General features: G+C 43.7%; 2 protein-coding genes across 3 annotated transcripts in view; both read left to right on the forward strand.

The window, feature by feature from the left end:
• Positions 1 to 11,766, forward strand: part of LOC114249179 (peroxynitrite isomerase THAP4-like) — a 45,507-nt gene extending 33,741 nt beyond the window's left edge. Inside the window, exon 3 of one of the 2 annotated variants that reach the window (XM_089737963.1) lies at positions 11,504 to 11,766. In XM_089737963.1, the coding sequence (XP_089594089.1) occupies positions 11,504 to 11,509 (6 nt within the window). In that variant the 3' untranslated portion in view covers positions 11,510 to 11,766. The remainder of the gene's footprint in view (positions 1 to 11,503) is intronic. The other variant, XM_089737962.1, reaches the window with a different exon arrangement.
• Positions 11,767 to 19,619: 7,853 nt separating this feature from the next.
• Positions 19,620 to 23,481, forward strand: LOC114249175 (uncharacterized). The gene is given in 4 exon segments (XM_089738280.1): positions 19,620 to 19,639; positions 19,862 to 20,052; positions 21,592 to 21,651; positions 21,654 to 23,481. Coding segments are annotated over 4 exon segments (819 nt in total). The 3' UTR covers positions 22,202 to 23,481.
• The last annotated feature ends 278 nt before the right edge of the window (positions 23,482 to 23,759 follow it).

The following is a 23,759-nucleotide window of genomic DNA, read 5'->3' on the forward strand; positions in this document are numbered from 1 at the left end:
GGCATAGTGGCTATAGTTTCGGACTTGAGGGTCCTAGCTAGTCGCCAGTATGCTTGATGAGTGGGCGCGAGTTCTTCTAAGTAACTATCCCAGTTTTCGTTTCGGGCGTCGCTTAAGCGGGATTTGACCTCCCGCTGTAAGCGACGCATCCGAGTCCGGTTTGAATCCGTGGGATATCGATCGTAGGCCCGGATTGCCGCGTTTCTAATTCTTACGAGGTCCCTAAGATCGGGGGAAAGTCTGATGCGGTGGAAGCAGTCCTCCACATCGACTTGCTTTGAAGATCTTGTGATCGCCGTCGAGACGTGATCAGTGAAGATGTTTATGGATTCGACGGTGTCCTCGGGGGATGGAGTTGAATCCGGGCCGCAAGGGAGGATTGGTGGAGCGGTGTCAGCTAAGCACGTGCCCAGCTTCTTCCAGTCCACCATGGTCTTCGTATCTGGTTCGCGGTTGAGTGGGCGACCGAGCTGCATGACGACAGGTCGGTGGTCTGAGTCGAGTTCTGACATTGCCTCGATGGAGCGCAAGCGCAGAGTTACGTTCCTCAGCAGTGCCAGATCTATTGTGCTCGGACGACGCGCGGCGTTGTACGGATAGCACGTGGGGGTCGGAGGGTTGAATATCTCGAATGTGAGGTCGTCTATGAACGCGTCGAGACGCCTACCGTTCACATTCGTGCGATGGCAGTTCCACCTAGTGTGGTGGCAATTTAGATCGCCTGCCAGAATGACCGCGTCCCCCATACCGAGCAGTGTCTCGAGGTCACTGCTCAGGAGGGGTTTGTCAGGAGGGAGATAAACGAATGCGATGACGATCGGCTGGTGTCCCGTCAGCGCGATGCGGCACACTGACGCCTCGATATGTAAGAGCGAGGGAGTATCGAGAGGGACGCAGTGCAGGGCCCTCCTATAGTAAATGACAGTCCCGCCCTTGCGGGTGGAGAGTCTGTCATTCCTAACCATGACGTAATTCGCGACTTTGGGGTCGCGACGCGAGGGCGTTAGGAAGGTCTCCTGCACCAGAAGGATGTCGATGAGATTGTCACGTAGAAACTCATAAACCTGGTCGCGCTGACGGGCGAGTCCGTTAGCATTGTAGAATGCTAACTTCAAGGAATGGGGTTTTAATCTCGCGTTGCACGCCATCGATTACCGGTGATTAAACCAGCGTGCGCTGGACGGACTCGATGACGTCCATATGTTCTATGTTTGCATGCGGTCTATGTTTATAGCGGCGATGTAATCTCGTATGATCGAGAAGTCGATTGAGTGCGCGGGGGCGGGGCGAGGCGCGGGCGGGGGGCGGGGCGCGGCGCGAGTAGAGGTTGCGGCGCGTACCGCGGTTGGGGTGCCGGTGTCGTTCCTGCCTTCGTGAACGGCAACGGTTTAGCCCACGCGGAGACGGTGGGCACCGGAGCCGGTACGAAAGCCGGTTTCGGCGCGCGGGGCGCCGAAGTCTTTGGGCCAGCGGTTTTAGGGGGCGCGTTTGCCGGGCGCTTCCGTGGAGCCTTGGGGCATCCACGGTAGTTGGCCGTGTGTCCCTGCTTGCGGCAGAGTACACAGCTCGGCGGCTCCGTCGCTGTCTCCTTTACGCGCGAGCAATCGGTGGTCGCGTGATCGTCTAAACACTTCACGCAACGCGGTCGCGCGTTGCAGTTACGCGCGGAGTGGCCATAGAGCTGGCAACGGTGGCACTGCCCGGGAGTGCCGCGTTTGTAGGGGGCCTCTACGGTGACCCCCGATAGGCCGTACACGGTGCGGAGACATGAGGCAATTTTCTTGCCCTCCGGTGTGGCTTCTAGTGCTACGAGCACCATATCATACGCGAATTTGTCGCGCCCGCTGTGCATCCGGTGCACACTTATGACGGGGTAGGACTGACCTACCAGGTCATTCTTAATTTGCTCGACGTCGAGCTCTTTTGGGACTCCGCGTATTACGACGCGGAGTTCACGCTCCTCCTGGAGCGCATAGGTATGATAACCTATGCGTTCCTTGCGGAGGTATGCGGTCAATGACCTATGGTCGTCTGATGTTTCGACCTTGATTTGTATTCCATGCGGGATATTTCGTGCATGGACTACATTTATCTTTTGGGCCTTAAAGGCCAGGGATACGCGATCCCACGAAGACTTTTCCCGCAGGATGACCGGCGGCGGCGCGGGAACTTTTCGGACGGGCGCGGGCCCGGGGCGCGGCGAGGGGATTCCGGGGTTATAACGGTCTTAGTCCGCGAGGCGTTCGCGGCCTTGGGTTGTTTGGGCGCCGTGGGCGGATCCACAGCGCGGGCGCGTTTTTTGCCGCGCGCGACGGTGGTGAACCCTTCCGAGGTTCCCGGTTGAGGACTCGCGGCGGACTCGTACTCCATTTCGGACTCGGAGTCGGAGCCGGAGCTTATTTATTTATTTATTTATTTATTTATGTACACACAGAAAACAAGACACAGTACAGAGTAACAGGAAAATTATGTACAAAGGCACTGCTTATTTCTTTGAGAAATCTCTTCCAGCAGACCTGCGAGAGGATAATGAGAATAATAATAAAAAGTGATAAGTGTGTGTAGAACAAATAACACATAACTAAAATAACAAATACAACATGAGAATTATAGCACATACACATAGCAAATATTATAAGTAACACAGTAACACTCGTATATGCGAAGAGTATAGAACCATGATCATTCGGTTGATGAGAGATAAAATTGTTTGACCTTGTATTTAAAAACAGAAACAGACTTGCAAACTCGGATGTCAGCCGGCAACGAATTACTGCTACGGAGGACGCGATTGACACTGGCGCGGGGGTGGGGGGCGACAGTGGCGAGTCGCGAGGTACCGGCGCGGGGGGCGACAACGGAGAGTCGCGGAGTGCCGGCGCGTCAAGGCCGGCCTTGTAGGCTTCGAATCTTGAGATGATGTCCGGACAAAAGTCGCGGACGAACTTAAAAAAGAGCGCGCCGTTGGCGTCACTCATGGTGACGCGTGCCCGGGGGGGGCGTCCCCAGGACTTAAAGCAAACTCGCCGAAAGGCGAGTCCCCTGAGTGGGATTTATACCCCCTGCGCTGTACTTGCCAGCAGTGATTTGCAGGGGGGGGATGCCTATGCCGTGAAAACGGCAGTCAGCTGGGATTGGGGTGGAGAGTTGGGGAAGGTGGGACCCCACTGGGTTGTGAGTGCCACAACAAGCGGTGATCGCAGTGGGTTTTAGTCTTTAAAAATACTGTTTTGCACGACGGATAAATTAAATATATTTAATAAATGGTAATGAATGAAAGTGAATGTGAAATTGGCGTTTTCGAATGCAGAACAAACGAATTCGAAATGTTTTTTCGACCCAAGGTCGCTACGCCAGCGCCCGTGCGTCAGGAATACACAACAAAGTCGCGATCGACGCGACAGCGACAATGTCGTGTAAACCAAAACACAAGATCGCGACGGCAGCGACAATATTTCGAGAAAACACGTCCGGACTCGACAGCGTTGCAAACGGAATTGACACAATCTGTTTTTTCCTACCTATGCTGATAGCCTTGAGAGGCTATTTCAGGGTACCCTACCTAGCTTGTGTAGGTGAGCTCGCGGGGCTCAAACCGGAGAATTGCTAACACCGCCCTAGCAAGAGCAGTGCTTCGCAGAATCTACCACCGGATCGGAAGCGCGACCCACTGAGAAGATCCGGCGAGAAACTCAGTGGGCTGTGTCTGTGGGTTAATTCGCTCGTCGAGCCCTTCGTCGCAAGCGACGGGTTCGGCGAGGACGGTGACCGGTGCTTGTATTGCCTAAAAGCACCGTTAATGGATCAGGAGGATCCGTGATGACGTGCTTTGGGCGACGTCGACGGTTTACCAAACGGTCTACAGGATCGGGTATGTAGTTTCCGGCGGCCACGACAAGAGGGTTCTCATGTCGTGCCGCCTTCTCAAAGTGGCGCAGCGATGCCGACTGTAGATACTTACTGACGGGGTCGAGCTCCAGGTCATCGTGGAGGTCCACGTTCCTCTGGAACCATGGTGCTCCGACGGCTATCCTGCAGAATCGGGATTGTATAACCTGAAGGGGTTTCAAGTTGGTGCGGGCCGCGTGAGCGAACACTACGCTTGCATACGTCATGACGGGGCGTATGCAAGTTTTGTAGAGGGTTACCTTGTTACGGAGGGACAGTTTGCTTCGTCTACAAAGCATTGGGTAGAGTCGTCCTAGTATAAACGCGGCGCGATCGCGTACCGTTTTTACGTGGGGACGGAATGTCATCCCTCTGTCGAGGGTGACGCCTAGGTATTTGACCTTCGGGGCCCACGGTATGGGCTGGTCAAAGAGAGTGATGGGGCTAACGGCGGAGGTGTTTACGCGCCTATTGGGGAGTGGGGTGCTCGAAGTGGTATTCGGAGGGCGACCCCTTTTGAATAGCACCGCTGTGCTTTTCGTGGGGTTAATGTCTATTCGCCACTTCCGGAACCACTGTCCCATGGTGGTTACTGCGGTCTGGAGTCGCCGATGAAGCAACGACATCTTCCTACACGAGTAGTAGATAGCCGTGTCATCGGCGAAGAGCGCTAGATGGGTCTCCGGAGACCGGGGTATATCGTTGATATACAAACTAAATAGTAACGGGGAGAGTGCGGAGCCTTGCGGGACTCCGGCAGTCAGATGACGGGGACGAGAACGAGTTCCCTCTACTCGATATCGAAACGAACGGTTCGACAAGAAGTCTCGTATGATGAGCACGAGTCTGTCTGGCACTCCCATGTTGTACAGTTTGTAGATCAAACCGTTGTGCCAGACTTTGTCGAACGCCTTCGCTACATCGAAGAAGAGGGCGCCGGTCGGGATTTGTTTACGCCTATTTAGCCCTATTAAGATGTGCTCCGTGAGGCGGTGCACTTGTTGTACGCACGAGTGTTTGGCGCGGAATCCAAACTGCTCGTCTATTAGAATTTTATTCGCGGTAACGAAGTCCCAGAGGCGTTTCCGAAGGAGCCGTTCGTAAATTTTGCCTATCGCTGGGAGGAGACTAATCGGTCGGTAACTAGCGGTTTCATTATTCGGTTTGCCCGGCTTGTGTATACCGATAACGTCCGCTTCTTTCCATACCGCCGGAAAGATGCAGTGCGTCATAGCGGCATTTAAGATGGTAGCCAACATGTTATCAGTTGGACTGGTAAGAGTTTTAACGCGCGGTTGCGGATGCCGTCGGAGCCGGGTGCCTTCTTAGGTTGAAGGTTATCTATTACTTCTCTAACTTCGTCAGAGGTAATGGGGGGTAACGCGTCCGAGGGTAGCAGGGAAGCTCTGCGCTCGACCTCCCTGTCGACTGCCTCGGTGTGTTCGGGGTCCGCGTATTGAGTGCTGGTGGTGCACTGCTCTTGCAGTGCATCGGCCAGCAACTCTGCCTTGTCATCGTCATCGAAAGCCGGTGGTTGGCCTGAAGGGCGTACGAGAGGAGGCATAGTAGCGGTAGTTTCGGACTTGAGAGTCCTTGCTAGTCGCCAGTATGCTTGATGAGAGGGCGCGAGTCCTTCTAAGTAACTATCCCAATTCTCATTTCGGGCGTCGCTTAGGCGTGATTTTACATCCCGCTGTAGACGACGCATCCGAATCCGGTTTGAGTGCGTGGGAAGTTGATCGTAGGCCCGGATTGCCGCGTTTCTAACTCTTAGGAGGTTCCTAAGTTCGGGGGACAGTCTGATGCGGTGAAAGCTATCCTCCACATCGACTTCTTTGAGGATCTTATGATCGCGGAAGAGATGTGATCCGTGATGATGTTTATGGATTCGACTGTGTCCTCGGGGGATGGAGTTGAATCCGGGCCGCAGGGGAGGATTGGTGGAGCGGCATCGGCTAAGCATTTGCCCAGCTTCTTCCAGTCCACCATGGTCCTCGTAGCTGTGACTGGGTTGTGGGGGCGACCGAACTGCATAACGACAGGTCGCTGGTCTTAGTCGAGCTCTGACATTGCTTCGATGGAGCGTAAGCGCAGAGTTACATTCCTCAGCAGTGCCAGGTCTATAGTGCTCGGACGGAGCGCGATGTTATACGGATAACATGTTGGAGTGGGGGACCGACTACTTCGAAGGTAAGGTCGTCTATAAACGCGTCGAGACGCCTACCGTTTATGTTTGAACTGTGGCAGTTCCACCTAGTGTGGTGGCAATTTAAATCGCCTGCCAGGATGACTGAGTCTCCCATGCCGAACAGTGACTCGATGTCACTGCTCAGAAGGGGCTTGTCCGGGGGGAGATAAACGGATCCGATGACGATCGGCTGGTGTCCCGTCAGCGAGATACGGCACACTGACGCCTCGATATGTGAGAGCGAGGGGGTATCGAGAGGGACAACGTGCAGGGCCCGCCTATAGTAAATGGCAGTCCCGCCTTTGGAGGCGGTGAGTCTGTCATTCCTAACCATGACGTAATTCGCGACTTTCGGGTCACGACGCGAGGGCTTCAGGCAGGTCTCCTGCACTAGCAGAATATCTACAAGATTTACGCGGAGGAATTCGTAAATTTGATCGCGTTGTCGCGCGAGTCCGTTAGCATTGTAGAATGCTAACGTAAGGGAATATGGTTTCTCTCTAGCGTTTTGCGCCATTGATTACCGGTGATTTTAGAAAGTACGGGCCACGGACTCGTAAACGTCCATGTATTCGAACGCGGCCGCGAGCCGTTGTTTGGGGTTTACCGCCCTTCGCATCGCGTCTGCGAACGATCGCAGACGGTCGAAGTTGACCGCCGTGACGAAGTCGCGCACGAGCGTGAAGTCGTTGACGGCTGAGGGTTGCGGGGGACGGTACGCGGGCGCGGGGGGAGGTGCGAGCAGGGGCTGCGGCGCGGGACGTGTCGCGAGCGGGGGCTGGGGTGCTGTTTGTGTTCCCGACCTCGTATACGGCAGCGGTTTATTCCACGCCGAGACGGTGGGAACCGCAGCCGGTACGAAGGCGGGTTTCGGTGCTGGAGGCACCGAAGTCTTTGGGCCGACGGTACGGGGGGCTGGGTGGGTCGGACGTTTTCGCGGAGCCCTACGACATCCACGGTAATTCGCGGGGTGCCCTTGCTTAAGGCATAGGACACAGCTTGGAGGTTCGGTCGCGGTTTCCCTAACTCGCGAGCAATCTAACGTGGCGTGATCGCCGAGGCACTTCACGCAGCGGGGGCGCGCGTGGCAATTCCGAGCCGAGTGGCCATAGAGTTGGCATCTGTGGCACTGTCCGGGAGTGCCACGTCTATGGGGGGCTTCAATGGTAACCCCGGATAGGCCACATACTGTCGCGAGACATGCGATCTTTTTCTTGGCCTCCGGGGTTGGTTCTAGAGCGACTAGAACCATGTTATATGGTTTTTTGTCGCGTCCGTTGTGCATCCGGTGCACACTTACTATCGGGAGGGACTGAGCGGTCAGATCCTCCCTTACGTACTCTATGTCGAGTTCCTTCGGAACTCCGCGTATTACTACGCGGAGCTCGCGGTCCTCCTGAAGAGCATAGGTATGGAAACCTATGTTCTCCTTTCGGAGGTACGCGGATAGAGCCCTATGGTCGCCCGGCGTTGCGATCTTTATTTGAATCCCATGCGCGACGTTACGCGCATGGGTATAATTTATTTTGTTTGCCTGAAGGGCCTGGGAGACGCGGTTCCATGCTGACTTCTCCTGGAGAATCAGCGGGGGCGGGACGACGGTTTTTTGCGCGGGTGCGGGCTTGGGACGCGGCGGTGGGGTTGCGCGGCGGCCGGAGTCCGACTCCGGTGTCACGACTACCTGCGGACGGGAGGCAGTCGCTGATTTTGTTTGTTTTGTCGTGGAGCTCCGGGACTCCACGGCGCGAGTACGTTTTTTCCCGCGTTTTACCGTTTGGAACCCATCCGAGGTTCCGGGCTGCGGGCTCGTCGCGTACTCGAAGTCCATCTCCGATCCGGTATCGGAGTCTGAACCTGAGTTGATGATTACGGACGACGCGACGGATGAGATTGGCGAGAATGACGTCGCGGGTGCGTTAGGCGCTTCGTTGGCGCTAGGCGCTTCATGAGTCGCTACGTGCGTACGTGCGCTCAAATTGGATTTGGAGGCGGGGCATGACTGCGCGGCTCGAAATGACGCGGCGAGGGACGCGGGCGGGGCGGGACTCGCGCGGGCGGCCCTGTAGGCCGCGAATTCGGCCGTGAGGTTAGATAGCACCGGGTACTTCTCGGCAAGTAACCCGAGAAACCCTAAAAGCTCTTCTTCCATTTTTCGGTTTTTTGCCCGGGGGGGCGTCCCCGGGACTTAAGGCACACTCGCCGAAAGGCGAGTCCCCTGAGTAGGAGTTCACCCCCTGCGCTGTGCCAGCTACAAGGGGGGAGTGCCTTTGCCGTGAAAACGGCAGTCGGCTAGGATTGGGGTGGAAGTTTGGGAAGGTGGGCCCCACTGGGTTGTGAGAATGCCACAAATAGCGGTGATCTCAGCGGGGGGTTAGTCTCGAAAGAGACTGTTTTACTCGCCGAATAAATAAATAAATTTAATAAATGATATGAGTGGATGATAATGTGAAGTCGTTACGAATGCACAATCGACAAGTTCGAGTTGCTTTTACGACACAAGGTCGCGACGCCAGCGATAGTGCGTCAAGAATTCGCAACAATGCCGCGATCGATGCGACAACGACAATGCAGCGAAACTCAAGACACAAGATCGCGACGGCAGCGACAGTTTCTCGCAAAAACACGTCCGGACTGTAAGGTGATGCAATCGGAACTGACACATTTTTTTTTTTTTTTTTTTTTTTTTTTTTCCTACCTAAGCTGATAGCCTTGAGAGGCTATGTCAGCGTAACCCTAACTTTAGTAGGTGAGCTCACGGGGCTCAACCTGACGATGTTGCTAACACGAACCCTAGCAAGAGTCGTGCTTCGCAGAATCTACCACCGGATCGGAAACGCGACCCACTGAGAAGATCCGGCGAGAAACTCAGTGGGCTGTGTCTGAGAGTTAATTTACTCGTCGAGCCCTTCGTCGCAAGCGACGGGTTCGACGAGAACGGTGACCGGTGCTTGAAGTACCTAAAAGCACCGTTAGTGGATCGGGAGGATCCGAGATGACGTGTTTTGGGCGATGTCGACTGCTTTCCATTCTGTCCGCAGGATCGGGAATGGACACAATCTGAAAGTCTGAATGCGCTTTTATACAGATTGACTCGAGCGGTGTTTTGCCGTAACGAGAGCGCTTAGAATGCACCCTTGATCTGTGTGTTATTTTAACGAGACCACTATATAACTTTCCCAATTGCTTGCTTATAATGTTCCTATCCACTTCATTAAAATGTTCTGTTTAATTCTACGTTGCCTACGGTTTTATGATTTAATAATAATATTTTAACATCTTGATTATTGAAACCATTTATAATGTCATTATTGTTTTATTTTTAACATTATTTCTGTTTTAATGAGCGAGTTTGTGGCATTTGTTATTCGTCTGTACAAAGTCTTAGTTTTCTATGGGTAGAATCACCAGTCTTCGCAGGACTCTGCCCAAGGTTCTCTAATGTCTACGTTCTCCAGCTGTTTCGTGTGCCGGTGTCGTACTCTTCAAGCGTTCCTGACGTGGCTACCGGACCACCTAGCAATAATTAGTTCCGGATCGTTCGCAGTGTCCGAGACGTGGGTGTGTGACTTTTCACTGTAAATTCCACTTCTTGACTTCCGGTATTGCTGTTCACGCCATTTTTCAAAGTCCGTGAATGGTGCTCCGGAAAGGATAAACCTCCAGGCGATCGTTTGTTTTGCTGCTTCTTTTGCTGTTGCGTTGTCGATGGCTTAGCGCGATTCCATTACCGTTCCTTTCAGGCTGGTGCCGTTGTCCGACCTATACACGTCGAACAACCTTGGGGGGTTGCTTGCTCGGTATCACTACTCATAATCCCTTTAAGGTATGGGACACAAGTGCATTAGTCTACTGGTAGATGCGTAGGACGTATCTGGGCGTCGACGGTGACTGGTCGTGATGAGTTTGAGCAGGAGGGTAACTACCCTTAGGTTAGCGGCGGCCACGAGCAGCGCGTTGTCGCTGAGGGTCGCGCGTCTCTGTGGCGGGGGGGGGGGGGCGGTTGCGAGGTCTAGTGCATGTTGACCGACGCGGTGGTGGAATGCTATTAAATTGTTGTTGTGGCGAGACGCCGGGGCTTGTCGCTGGTGACACACTGAGCACAAGTTCAGCTGCGACGTATTACTGGAGGTTACTTTATACTCGTATAGTATTTAATTTTAAATTAAAATTTGAATCCGATAGCGCTAATAGAAATGCACAGTTTAATATAAAAAAAAACTAAACCTAAAATAATAACTTAATGAAATATCATCATTACTTCTATCTATTCCAAAAACTCTCTTGATGTTATTAATTAATAAAAATGCCAAATATTAATTTATGGGATGTAGTCTTTTTACTAAACTCATATGCTAAATGGGGTGTGACGATGAGATGCAACACGGTTTGATGTTAATGTGTGATAAACTTATAAACATTTGTTATGGGAAAGAAAACTTTGTTTGCTAACGTTTTATTTCACTACTAATTAACCTGTCAATTATTCGTTCTGGTGCTTGAATAAGATCGATTGGACAAAAATTATTCGTCGTGGAAATTGTTGTTGAATGCAGTGTCTTATATTTATTTATGAATATCCATTCGAAAAACAGTGTGATAATCTCAACATTAAATTAATTCTTAAAAAAATGATTATATCAAATGTATGACCTGTGACTGTTTTCCTTCAAACTACATACATTAACTGTTCATAAATAGTTAATTATCTACGTAGATAAATAAGAATGACAGGTTCGAAACGTAAACACAGTATTATTATTTCTACTAATTTTCTACGTTAGTTTTTATTTTGTTTTTGATTAAATACTATTGTAAGAGTTTGTTACATTTCTATTAAATGATTTAAAAAGTTTATATATTTGGTTTTATTATTTTGAGCTTGTTTCCTTACTCAAACAGATTCATTAAAAAGTACCACGTTGAATGCGTTATGCGGTTTTAAAGACTAAGCGGTTTTCTTTTTATTATATGGGTGGACGTGCTCACGGCCCATCTGGTGTTAAGTGCTTACCGCAGCTCCAGCAGACGTCTACAGCGTAAATGCCGCCACCCCCACCTTGAGATATGAGTTCTAAGGTATCAGTATAGTCACAACGGCTGCCCCGCCTTTCAAACCGAAAGGCGTTACTGCTTCACGGCCGAAATAGGCAGGGTGGTGGTACCTACCCATGCGGACTCACAATATGCAGGCTGCCTCACTGCGCCTAACAATGTCATTTTATTCGAAGAACTAAACGAACGAAGTTTGTCTCGATAAGATTGATCGCGTCTCATGTGAACTAATTTTCCTTTCTTTGTGAAATACCGTAGAGTGGAGCTATTTGGAAGATGAGTGCTACTTGAGACACTGAGCGGTACCTAGCAGATTTGCCCAAGAATTTTTTGAAGTGAAACTTCTTTAGGCTCATGAGGGTAAAATTTTTACAGATGTAACGTCACGCAGGTATGCGACGGAAGTGTCATATTTAACTCAATCGGAAACATGAGAAACGGCGCCAGTAAATCAAACTACTATTGAAATGAAGTACTTGTCAAATGTCAGTAGTAGTAGTTGTTGTATTTTTCCAACTGGAAAGGCAAATGTATCATACCAGCCTAATATTTTATAATTTTTTGTGAAAAATGTTAATAAGAATTAAAATGAAATGAAACGAATTTGGAACATTAATCAAATAGCATGAAATTAAATTAGTCAGTTTTGGGTGGTGACTTTAACATAATTTTGCAGTTGATAATTGCAAACCATTAATTAATTTCTAGAAGAAAAATTTAGTCTACGGCTAAATAATAATCCAAACACACCAACTACAAATTCAGGAACGACAATAGATGCTATTTTTACAAGATAGTTAGATAATGTTGAAACACGAGCTTATATTGCATATTTTACTTATCATAATGCTTAGTCACAACAATACCAATAGAGATCGCGTCGAATAATGTAAATATTGAAGAAAAAAATTAAATATACATTTTATATTAATTTTCAACACTAATATTTAATGACTATTAAATTCCTAACATATCTTCCTTTTCCCTTCCTCTAAGTCTCGGAAATGTAAAGTTTTAGATTTGTATAAATATAAGCAAGACTTATAAATTAGTTCGCCAAAGAAGTTTCACTTCTGACATGTGTACTTTGTACGCACGCACTTTTTTTCCCCTGCTCATGCCGTTAGCCTTGAGAGGCTACATCAGCGTTACCCTAGCGTGTAGGTGAGCTCTCAGGGCTCAAACCAGAGGTGTTGCTAACACTGGTTCTAGCAAGAGCAGTGCTTCCCAGAATCTACCACCGGATCGGAAACGCGACCCGCTGAGAAGATCCGGCGAGAAACTCACGTGGGCTGTTTGTGGGTGTACCGATACACTGCATAGTCGCAGACTCAAAGGTGGGCTTGGCCCTCGACATCGAAGCCGCGGCGGCTTGCGATTTGCTGTTGACGCAGGCGGCTCTGAAACAGTTGTACTGTGCGATAAGACTTTTAGCGGTTACATTGGTAGTGCTGACCAATGGTTCGAGGCGTTATCGGAAGTGAGATAACTATAATAATTAATTAACACAACTGGTTAATCGTAGAGTTTATTCGCGACTAAAACTTAAAAAGTAAAAAGCAACGGAGCTTGCGGGCGCAGCAGCATGTTATGACCACGCACAATTTTGTTTATGAGTCTTGAGACCTTAGAGCTTATATCTCAAGGTAGGTGTCGCAGTTACGTTGTACATGTCTATGGGTAACACTGAATCGATATTTCAAGAATGGGGTTTATCATAATCATAAGTCATAACAATAATACATAAATCACGACTTCAATCAATCTAATCAATGAAGCCTCTTTTTAAATTGATATGGAGCAACTGAATCGATGTTCAATTCTAGAAAATTAACAGTTGATTTTTTTGTTTTGGTAAAACACATTTTAGTTGGTGCCGTGGCGTGCAACCTCTTTGACAGGACGTAAGATCTACAACGACTACACATCAATGAAGTAGGAAACCTATGGAAATGAAACGTCAACCAAAATTTCGTGCCACTGTGACGTCATCTGGCCACAAAACATGGCGGCTTTAGTGCTGTACAAAAGATTTCAATGTTATCAGGTTTTATCGATAAACGTTCTTGGCTCATTTTATTTTAATATTGTTGAGTATTATTTATTTGTAGAATTTATACTTTAATGGGAAGTAAGTAGGTATATTGTTATGTGCAAATATGATATGATTTAGATGGGTGAAATCTAAGACAAGTTAGTCCTTCGAATTTGCCAAGTAAACGATATGATGATTTTTAAAAGTTGCTACACTGATTTTATAAAGTTGTCGTTTGTCGCAAAACATAAAGATATGGCGTAGTACAGTGCCATCAGCCCATTTCTAGCATGCTAAATGTTATCGTATTTTGAGTACGTGTTTTTCTTAGACTATTACAATCTATTTTAATTGTTTTGCTGACTCTAAAGTCCGTAACATACTACCGCAGCGCACCCCAAGGAAGGTGCGCCGCACCATTTGAATCACTTTCGCTTGAGAGTGATTAAAATTTTAAACTTATCAAGGGACCGCGTGAAAAAAAAAACACCTACAGAACATTTACTCATTAATTACAAACGTCATTCCTTGTGACTTCCTCTCTAAAATCACTTAATTATTAAATATTTAACAAATTTACAATAGTGTTTTACTCACTGCGGAATAAAACTATTTTATTTAAATAGTTCCGAAGAGATTTTGTCGGTAGCTTTTTCCCGAAATATCTAAACAAAATGTTTGATGTCATATTTTAAAGTGGTATTTATGATTAGTGTCATGATCAATAGATTCCGACCGAAAAATGGATTTTTCGGATGAGGGCTCCATAATGAATTTAAATACATATAGATAATAGTTTTAGGGCATCGACTTTCTTGAGATCCTATAAAATACGTTTTAATTATTATTTTTGTATGTTTTAAGCATGATAAATTATGAAATTTTATATAATCAATCATATTAAATCGATATCAAAGTCAATAGATAATGTACAACCCAAAACAGACGGCCGAACTGACGTGACAATGACATTTGGCGCGCTAAACATGGCGGATTTTCGGCCTCATTAGACGGAGACGGAGATATTTACGTATATTCATGTTTCATTTTATGTACGCACTGAAATACTGTTATATTGTTTTCCTGCGGGTTAAAGTGCTGAGTGAGAACGAGATAGATATATGTTTATGTATGTGCCTTCAAAATGGGTGCTATTTATATATGCAATTGTACGTATAGAACAATATGTCGTGTCCCTACTATATAGGTCTATGCATTATTCACACATTAATTGTGATTACTGTCAAGAGGAAGTAAGTGTCAAACGTCAGCTGAGCCATACATGTGCGTTTCAATCATAGACCTATATAGTAGGGACACGACATATTGTTCTATACGTCAATTGCTTATATAAATAGCACCCATTTTGAAGGCACATACATAAACATATATCTATCTCGTTCTTACTCAGCACTTTAACTCGCAGGAAAACAATATAACAGTATTTCAGTGCGTACATAAAATGAAACATGAATATACGTAAATGTCTCCGTCTCCGTCTAATGAGGCCGAAAATCCGCCATGTTTAGCGCGCCAAATGTCATTGTCACGTCAGTTCGGCCGTCTGTTTTGGGTTGTACATTATTTATTGACTTTGATATCGATTTAATATGATTGCTTATCTAAAATTTCTTATTTATCATGCTTAAAACATACAAAAATAATAATTAAAACATATTTATAGGATCTCAAGAAATTCGTTAGAACTATTTAAATAAAATAGTTTTATAACACTATTGTCAACTCGTTAAATATTTAATAATTAAGTGATTTTAGAGAGGAAGTCACAAGGAATGACGTTTGTAATTTTATTAACGAATAAATGTTCTTGTGTTTTTTTTATCAGGCGGTCCCTTGATAAGTTTAAAATTTGAATCACTCTCAAGTGAGAGTGATTCAAATGGTGCGACGTACCTTCCTTGAGGTGCGCTGCGGTAGTGTGTTACGGACTTTAGAGTCAGCAAAACAATTAAAATAGATTGTAATAGTCTAAGAAAAACACGTACTCAAAATACGATAACATTCAGCATGCTAGAAATGGGCAGATGGCACTGTACTACGCCATATCTTTATGTTTTGCGGCAAACGACAACTTTATAAAATCAGTATAGCAAATTTAAAAAATCGTCATATCGTTTACTTGGCAAATTTGAAGCACGAACTCTTCTTAGATTTCACATAATATCTAAATCCCATCATCTTTGCACATAACAATATACTTACTTCCTATTAAAGTATAAATTCTACAAATACATTCACTCAACAATATTTAAAATAAAATGAGCCAAGAACGTTTATCGATAAAACCTACTAACATTAAAATCCAAAAAACCTCAAGGAAGGTACGTCGCACCATTTGAATCACTCTCACTTGAGAGTGATTCAAATTTTAAACTTATCAAGGGACCGCCTGATAAAAAAAAACACAAGAACATTTATTCGTTAATAAAATTACAAACGTCATTCCTTGTGACTTCCTCTCTAAAATCACTTAATTATTAAATATTTAACGAGTTGACAATAGTGTTATAAAACTATTTTATTTAAATAGTTCTAACGAATTTCTTGAGATCCTATAAAATATGTTTTAATTATTATTTTTGTATGTTTTAAGCATGATAAAATAAGAAATTTTAGATAAGCAATCATATTAAATCGATATCAAAGTCAATAAATCATGTACAACCCAAAACAGACGGCCGAACTGACGTGACAATGACATTTGGCGCGCTAAGCATGGCGGATTTTCGGCCTCATTAGACGGAGACGGAGACATTTACGTATATTCATGTTTCATTTATGTACGCACTGAAATACTGTTATATTGTTTTCCTGCGAGTTAAAGTGCTGAGTAAGAACGAGATAGATATATGTTTATGTATGTGCCTTCAAAATGGGTGCTATTTATATAAGCAATTGTACGTATAGAACAATATGTCGTGTCCCTACTATATAGGTCTATGCTACACATAGACTAAGACAGACACTTGACAAGAATATTAAAAGAAAAAAGAGAAATGGAACGAGGGCGGACGTGACTAGCGGCAAGCAGTGCTTTTAATGTCTTCCCTTAAGTGTATAATCTACGGTCTTCCCAAAAGACGGACACGAACTAGACGACAAGGAAAAAATTGTATCTCTTAAGTAAGTAGTCTACCAACGGATCGTCTCTGCGGTGCCACGTCGCCCGGGCCGGATATGTAATTAGCAAATAATGGCCAAAAAACTCAAATATTAATAAGCATAGATATTAAAAACAACCCTGTTACAGTTCACACTGAATAAATATAGAAAAATTGTTATTGCGAATCATGTTGGTGGTGCCACCTATTATCATACTATGTAAGAATACATTTGTTTGGGTTATTTAAATAGAATTTATGTAAATTAAACGACTTGGGCTGATGTAAAATTCACTTATATATTTAATGTTAATCATTAGTTACGTTTTATCAATTGTTTGGTAGTAATTCAATTTCAATTTATTTTTATAAAAGAAGTTGTATTTAGTTGCTATAACCATTAAAACCTATTTAAATGGCTGACCGTGAAACCGTGAGAAAAATTAAGGAAGCGCTTGTACAAAATATAAAAAGTTTCATTAGATTGTGTTGCGTTTTCTTTATAACAGAACCCACTGCCTGTTATATTGCCGATATAATACCTCATTAAAAGAATTCACTCAGAATTGGCTTGTTAATCATAAATGTTACACCCAGTACGACAATGATATCGCAAAAAGCTCTTGCCATACTGAAAAAAACACAAGTATATATCAAAATATCGGTACCTACCTACAACAAACAAGTTTAAATCAGTGTTTCTACTTTTAGGGATTTCGCCTTTTTTAGAGCAAAATTGTGATTCATGCACAACTTATGGCTTATTTTAAAAATGTAAATTGAATTTAGGAAATTTTACAAATTCTGTAAAGGTAACTATTTATTATATGCTCAAAAGCATTGCTTTATCTTCTTGAGGGAATTACCCAAATTAGTTAGGATTAAATTCCAATAAATTTTATTTTACTGTTTGGATAGTTTTATCAACATTTTTTGTAAAAGGCAATATACATTCATAATGATTTATATAACTATATTTGTTTCGTTTCTTAAATATTCTCCCGGCATTGAAATTATAGCAAAGAGCTAATTTTATTACGCGAAATTGAGTGTTTTTTTTTCGTAAGATTTATGACGTAAATAAAGGCATATTTACACATGACCCCTAAGAGAACGTAATAATTGAAACAGTTCCAAGATTTTTTGAACATTGACCATAATTTATTAACTGCAGCTAAAACAAGATGGTTGTGGTAGCCATGATACAACACAAGATTATTAACAGATGCCTGGATCTTGCTTACGACATTTTCAAGATAAGCTTGCATATATACAAGTTCCGAACAACAACATTGGGACCGTCGATCTACCGAGCAGTATCACTGGTTCGGAGGAAGATCTTCCTTTCGTCGCAAACCTACAAACTAGTGACCCACGACTACGAATACCCCGGAGAAACAGATGTCGGAATCCAGAGAATTGAACACGGCGCGTTCACAAGCTCGTCGTAAACCTACAGCTGTCACTTCAAGCTTAGATCGGCAGGAGACGGGTACGATACGATACCTTGATTATTTTTTCAGAGGCTCTTTTTTAGGAGCCCTCTAATACAAATGATTCATTATTATATTATCTTATTGACCCATTCACTCAAGCATATTTACGTTTCATGAGTTATAACTTCACAAGATACAGGAACAAACGAGTATAACACTTTTGACGTGACAACGTCTTATAATTCGATGGAGCCGGCTGCATGCACGAAAAAACATGACTCATTGAGGCGTTCCATTTAAGGCTTGAAGTGCAACCGAGAGCGCTACGAGCGTCAAAGAGGCCCAAACGGCCTCCGCGTTCGGCAGCGTTCGACATCTGTCTCTCTCCAACTTGAGTGAACGATGCATCCGCGTGGACAGATGCTATACAATAATATATTTACATGTTTTTATACACTACTTACATAATATGCTTACATGTTTTTATACACTACTTACATACTTACATAATTATGAAGTTGAGTCAATTGTCCATACAAAATATCTACCAAACAAATACAATTAAAATTTTCTTTTGAAAAATGAAACCATTCCATCAGTATTTTCTTATGACGTTGTCAAGTTCAACTATCGCTAGTAAACCGACTTTACAGACAACCGATTTTTTTTTAACAATAAAAATTAACCTAACTTTACATGTTGCCATTGATGATCCAAAAGATGTTACAAAGCTTTCTGTTGAAGCCTTGACCTTAAAAATCACTTCATTTTTTTTGTTTTTTTTTTGTGTATTTATTTTGCAGATTTAAAAATGGTCCAATTTAGACGAGACACTTTTTTATTTATTATGATGAAATTTAGAAAAGCTATCTATGAAAGATGTATTTGACCATTTTGGGGCTATAATCGTTAAATGCAACATGAAATAATCTGCTAACGAATATCGAAATCAGACTTTAATCGGAACATGTGTTTCGTATTTAAAAAATAAAGCCAGTTAAGTAAGCTTCAGAGACAACAGTGCTAGTTTTTTTATAAATAAAAATCGAAGTGGAAGCATATTTTCACTATGGATTCCATCTTCAAATACAGAATTGAAGCCGTAAGATTATGCAGTATCCTGAAAAATGAAAAAACTCACTAAAGAAACAGGCTCACCAAAGAAAACCATAACGGAATCACTATCACTATCCTTCACAATCACTATCCCTATATCTGTCTTTCCCTATGTGTGCTTAAATCTTTAAAAGTACGCAACGGATTTTGATGCGGTTTTTTTTAATAGATAGATTGATTTTTAATAGATAGATAATAGAGAGATAATAGAGTGATTGAATAGGAAGGTTTATATATACATATATAAATCCATTAAATAATGGAGAAATCAATAATAAATTACAGTTTTCGAAGCGAAGCGAGGGCGGGTCGCTAGTAAGTTTTAATAGAAATGGCAGCTAACGACTGCCTAATTTTGGAACTTACTCAGTGCCGTGTGTAGGCGTGTAGGACCGTGAAAATGTGAAACAGTAATTAATGCTTCGATTTTTAGCTCCTCTAATTAGTATATACTTCATGGTTGTTTGATTTTTGGTATTTAAATATGCAAAGAAAATTAAATGCAGAGACTTACATACATTCTTCGTCCTAAGTCAAGGAATTAAAAAAGGGTATTTTTTGAAAGGATCATTTCTAAGCAATTTAGGATAAAACAAAAATCTTAAGTGGAAACACTGTTAGAAATTATGTCGAAGATTCGTTTTCTTTATGGCGGGAACGCAAGGAGTGAAGTTGTGTGATTTGTTGTATTTTGTCTATTTAGTGTTTCTTCAGGTTTAAATGTGTAATCATGGCGGTTTATTAACTGTTTAATATCTGTGAAAGATCATAAATGTGGAAAAATGAAACACACCTGCTGGACGTAAGTTCTCGAGATTCTCCATAAAGTCCACTGAAAAAATCTCAGTAAATGACCACTATTTTACTGAGATTATATTTCACCCCATATCATCTCATCTCATTTCATTTCGTTTTGTTTCCGTTTAATTTCATTTCATTTCATGCCATGTTTCATATTAATCAACTTCGACTCATTTCATAATATGATTTTAATTTATAAAAGTTTTCATAAAATTAAAATCAGACTTGACTTAAAAGTCTTAGTTACCAAGTCAAGAAAGTGTCGAAGATTAACGAAGCTTCGGCGTTTGGCGTCCCTCGGTCCCTCGCCCATTTCCTGTTTGAAAGGCCGCTGGTGTACATCAGAAACAAGAGGATATTATCCAAACATACCAGGCTTCAGCTATCATGAAGACTTGGAGTTTATATGCATTGGTGAGTCTAATAAAATCGAAATTTCTATTAATTGCCGGAAGCTACACCTGCTTCATAGGTAAGCCGTTATGGCTTGTCCCAATTGAATTGGGGTACCTATAAGTTTCGCTCTTGCTCATGCATAGCTTGTTGCTAATTTGCTTCTGCTCTGCATTATCTCTCTATCTATCTCTGCTAATATTTGTATGCATTGCTCTGCATTAAGTATAGCAAACAAATATTAGTAAATGCGGACGTGTCTACCACGTGCACCTTTACCATGAAGGAGTGACATCGTGTAACAAGAAGAAACTCGAGATTCTGGTTGAGTTCGAACAGTGAAGTACCAGCATTTTTACCGTTTCTGTAGTATAGTACAACTGGATCATGATTGATTGAGATTTCAACTTGGTCTCAAAAGATGGATAGTTGTGTTTATGTTGCGATGTCCATGGGTTCCAATACCTATTTATAACCAGATGCGCCCCACTAGCTTTGGGAAGACACGGAGCAGTACAACCAGTAGTGTTTTGACAAGGAGACCACTTCTTGAGCCAAAAATAGTTCTGAATTAAATATGAATCAATGACTTGGTGTCTTGACTGAAAACTTTGAACGAAATCAAATTGAAAAACTCTTAGAAATCTTGATTAAATTTTTTATACGAATTTCATATCCGCAACAATCAGACCAGGTGGTATACCGAGCAAAAGCATCATTGTTTTCTACTACCAGTATACTGCTCACTTCACACCAGATCAGGAGCAGTGCACATCCACAACCCAACACATGAAGCCAACATTAGCACTTTCAAAATAAACTAAGTATTGCAGTTCATTATCCGGTAGCACATATTTTCAATATTAAATCTCAACATTATACATTGATTGACATTCTTCACACTTCCACTACTGCATTGGTAACGTGGCAGCTCTGTATTACTACTGACATTATTTTTTTGGGCCACACGCTTCACTAAAACTTCATTAAACTCATGAAGCACACTACTCTATAAAACTAAGCATTTATTTGTTACAAGTGCAAGGGAAGCTGTTGGGTCATGTTTTGTTTTAAATAAATTATTTATGACTATTTAAAATCGCCAATTCTTATTCTGTTGATAGATTTAAATAAATGCTTTTGTAAGATTCAGTTATGACAAAACCCTCCCCAAACAGAGTGAAAACAATTGACAGCAGTTACCATTTTTTAAGCTGAATGTCCATAACTATTGACAATATTATTCTGGCTAACTAGGTTGTAGTATTTATGGGTTATGGTACCACCAAACACTGATTAGGCTTTACATGACGATTTGTAAATCAGTTTTTTTTGTCAAAGGTTCAATTGTGCTATTTTCATGCAATTCCCTATGTTAGTGCTAAAATAACTAGCTTCTTGCAACCAGGCAGGATAGTTAATAGATACTATAATATATGGTAATAAAGAGATGCATGTATAATACAGCTTAGGCTTTTCTTTTCAGTATCCAGACCCTACGTGCCACAGAAATTGGGCTGACTGATAGAAATAATTGTAAAAGAATTTCTTTTATTCCAGGTCACCCCATGTACAATTTCCTATCGATGTCAAGGCACCCTTAGAAGCAGGCATCGATACATCAGAAAAAGGCTTCCTTCGCATCAAACCTGGGACAACTGAGCTGACTTTCGTCGTTTGCCACAACTTTAGGCTGACTTCACTCGAAGAGGGACTGTGTGACACAGAGACACATCAAGTAATTTTAGAAACAATTAATTTATCTAGAATTTCATTTTCTAAACCGCCCTTTGTGAAAAGAATTAAGAGGGTTTTCAAACTACTGAGTGATGATCAGTTGGAAGCAACATTGTATATGGAAACTGATACTACACCAATGAGTGAACATTTGAAAGCAGCTTACAAAAAACTTCAATATATTTTATTTTATTATACACATACAACTATAGCATTGTCTGTCATTGGGAGCTTTCAAGTAAGACAATTCAGATTCCTTCCACATTCTATTAAAACCTTAGATAAAGGAGTCTACTGTATGATATTGTTTATAGGGAGGGGGTCTTGTGAGACTCATTCATTACTGACAGCAAAACAGTTCATTAGTGCCCTTGATGTAGACATCACAGCTAAGGCATCAGATATTTTGAAAGCTATTTATTCAATATTATGATGAAGACTGGAAAACGATTGACTTATTAAAAAAAATATTGTTAAAAGTTATGGATACCATTACATTAAAGAAACTGATTTTTACGTAAAAATTCAACCTGTGTTCCAAGGTTGAATTTTTAGTGTCTGTTAATTGTTGAACAATGTATTATTTATTCCGAATAAAATAAAGGTATATTATAAGCGGTGAAAAAATATTGGAATAGATAGGAATATTGCATGGCACATGTGAGTGAACAAGACAATGTTAACAGCTATTCATGTTTAACACATAAGCTCACATACACACACAAAAACAACATCAAAATGATTTTCATGAAATGTTTAGATGTAAATTTTTCAAGGGTTTTTCAGTAGTATTTTCCATATATTGTGTTTCTCATGTTGAACACATTTCATATTAAAGAAAATATTGGTCGCTAGTAGTATCCACGACTTAATCCATTTAAACTCCAGTATTCGTTTATAACTGCATTGTACAATAATTGAGAGCCACTCGTTCTTTAAACCTCGTTCAGAGACGCCGATATTTCTTGCAAAGATTATTGAAATTTCCTGGTGTTTAATTGTTCTTGTTTCTTAATCGGAGTTCCGTTGGAATAACGATCGTAAGCCCGGGTTTAACGCAACGTGGGCGCGCGTGGCAATTAGGCGACGAGTGCCCGTAAAGTTGGCATCGGTGGTACTGCCCGGGAGTGTCACGTTTATTCGACCGTTCCCCCAGATAGGCTCGCGGCGGACTCGTACTCCATTTCCGACTCTGTGTCGGAGCCGGAGCTAGCGACCTCGGAGGACGCGATTGATACTGCGAGCGCGGGTGGGGAGGGGAAAGCGGTGACTCTGGGAGTACCGACGGGACCTTCGCGGCGGCGGCAATCGGTGCATGGGGGTTCGAACCTAGGCTGGCCTTGTAGGCCTCGAAACGGGACATGTCCGGGCAGAATTCGCGGACGAATAGTGAGAACAGCGCGCTGTCCTCGTCCGTCATTTTGAAGGGGTGCCCGGGGGGGGCGTCCCGGGACTTATGTAATTCGCCGAAAGGTGAGCCCTCTGAATGGGGTTTGACCCCCCTGCGCTGTACTAGTCAGCAGTGATTTGCAAGGGGGGTGCCTATGCCGTGAAAACGACAATCAGCAGGGAATTGGGATGGAACTTGGAAAGGTGGGACCCCACTAGGTTGTGAGAATGCCACAACAAGCGCTGAACGTAACGGGTTTTGTCTCGAAAAAGACAGTTTTTTGAGTTTTCGTTTGCAAAGCGAAACAAATTCGCACTGTGTTTTCACGACTCAAGGTCGCGACGCCAGCGAAAGTGCTTCGAGAATGCAAAACTCGGTGTGTTCGGGGTCCGCTTATTTGTGCATCAGCCAGCAGCTCTGCCTTGTCATCGTCATCGAAAGATCATAGGCCCGGATTGCCGCGTTTCTAACTCTTACGAGGTCCCTAAGATCGGGGGAAAGTCTGATGCGGTGGAAGCAGTGTCCTCGGGGGATGGAGTTGAATCCGGGCCGCAGGGGAGGATTGGTGGAGCGGTGTCAGCTAAGCACGTGCCCAGCTTCT

Source organism: Bombyx mandarina, chromosome 24 (assembly GCF_030267445.1).
Source record: "Bombyx mandarina strain Sakado chromosome 24, ASM3026744v2".
Classification (NCBI taxonomy): Eukaryota; Metazoa; Arthropoda; class Insecta; order Lepidoptera; family Bombycidae; genus Bombyx; species Bombyx mandarina.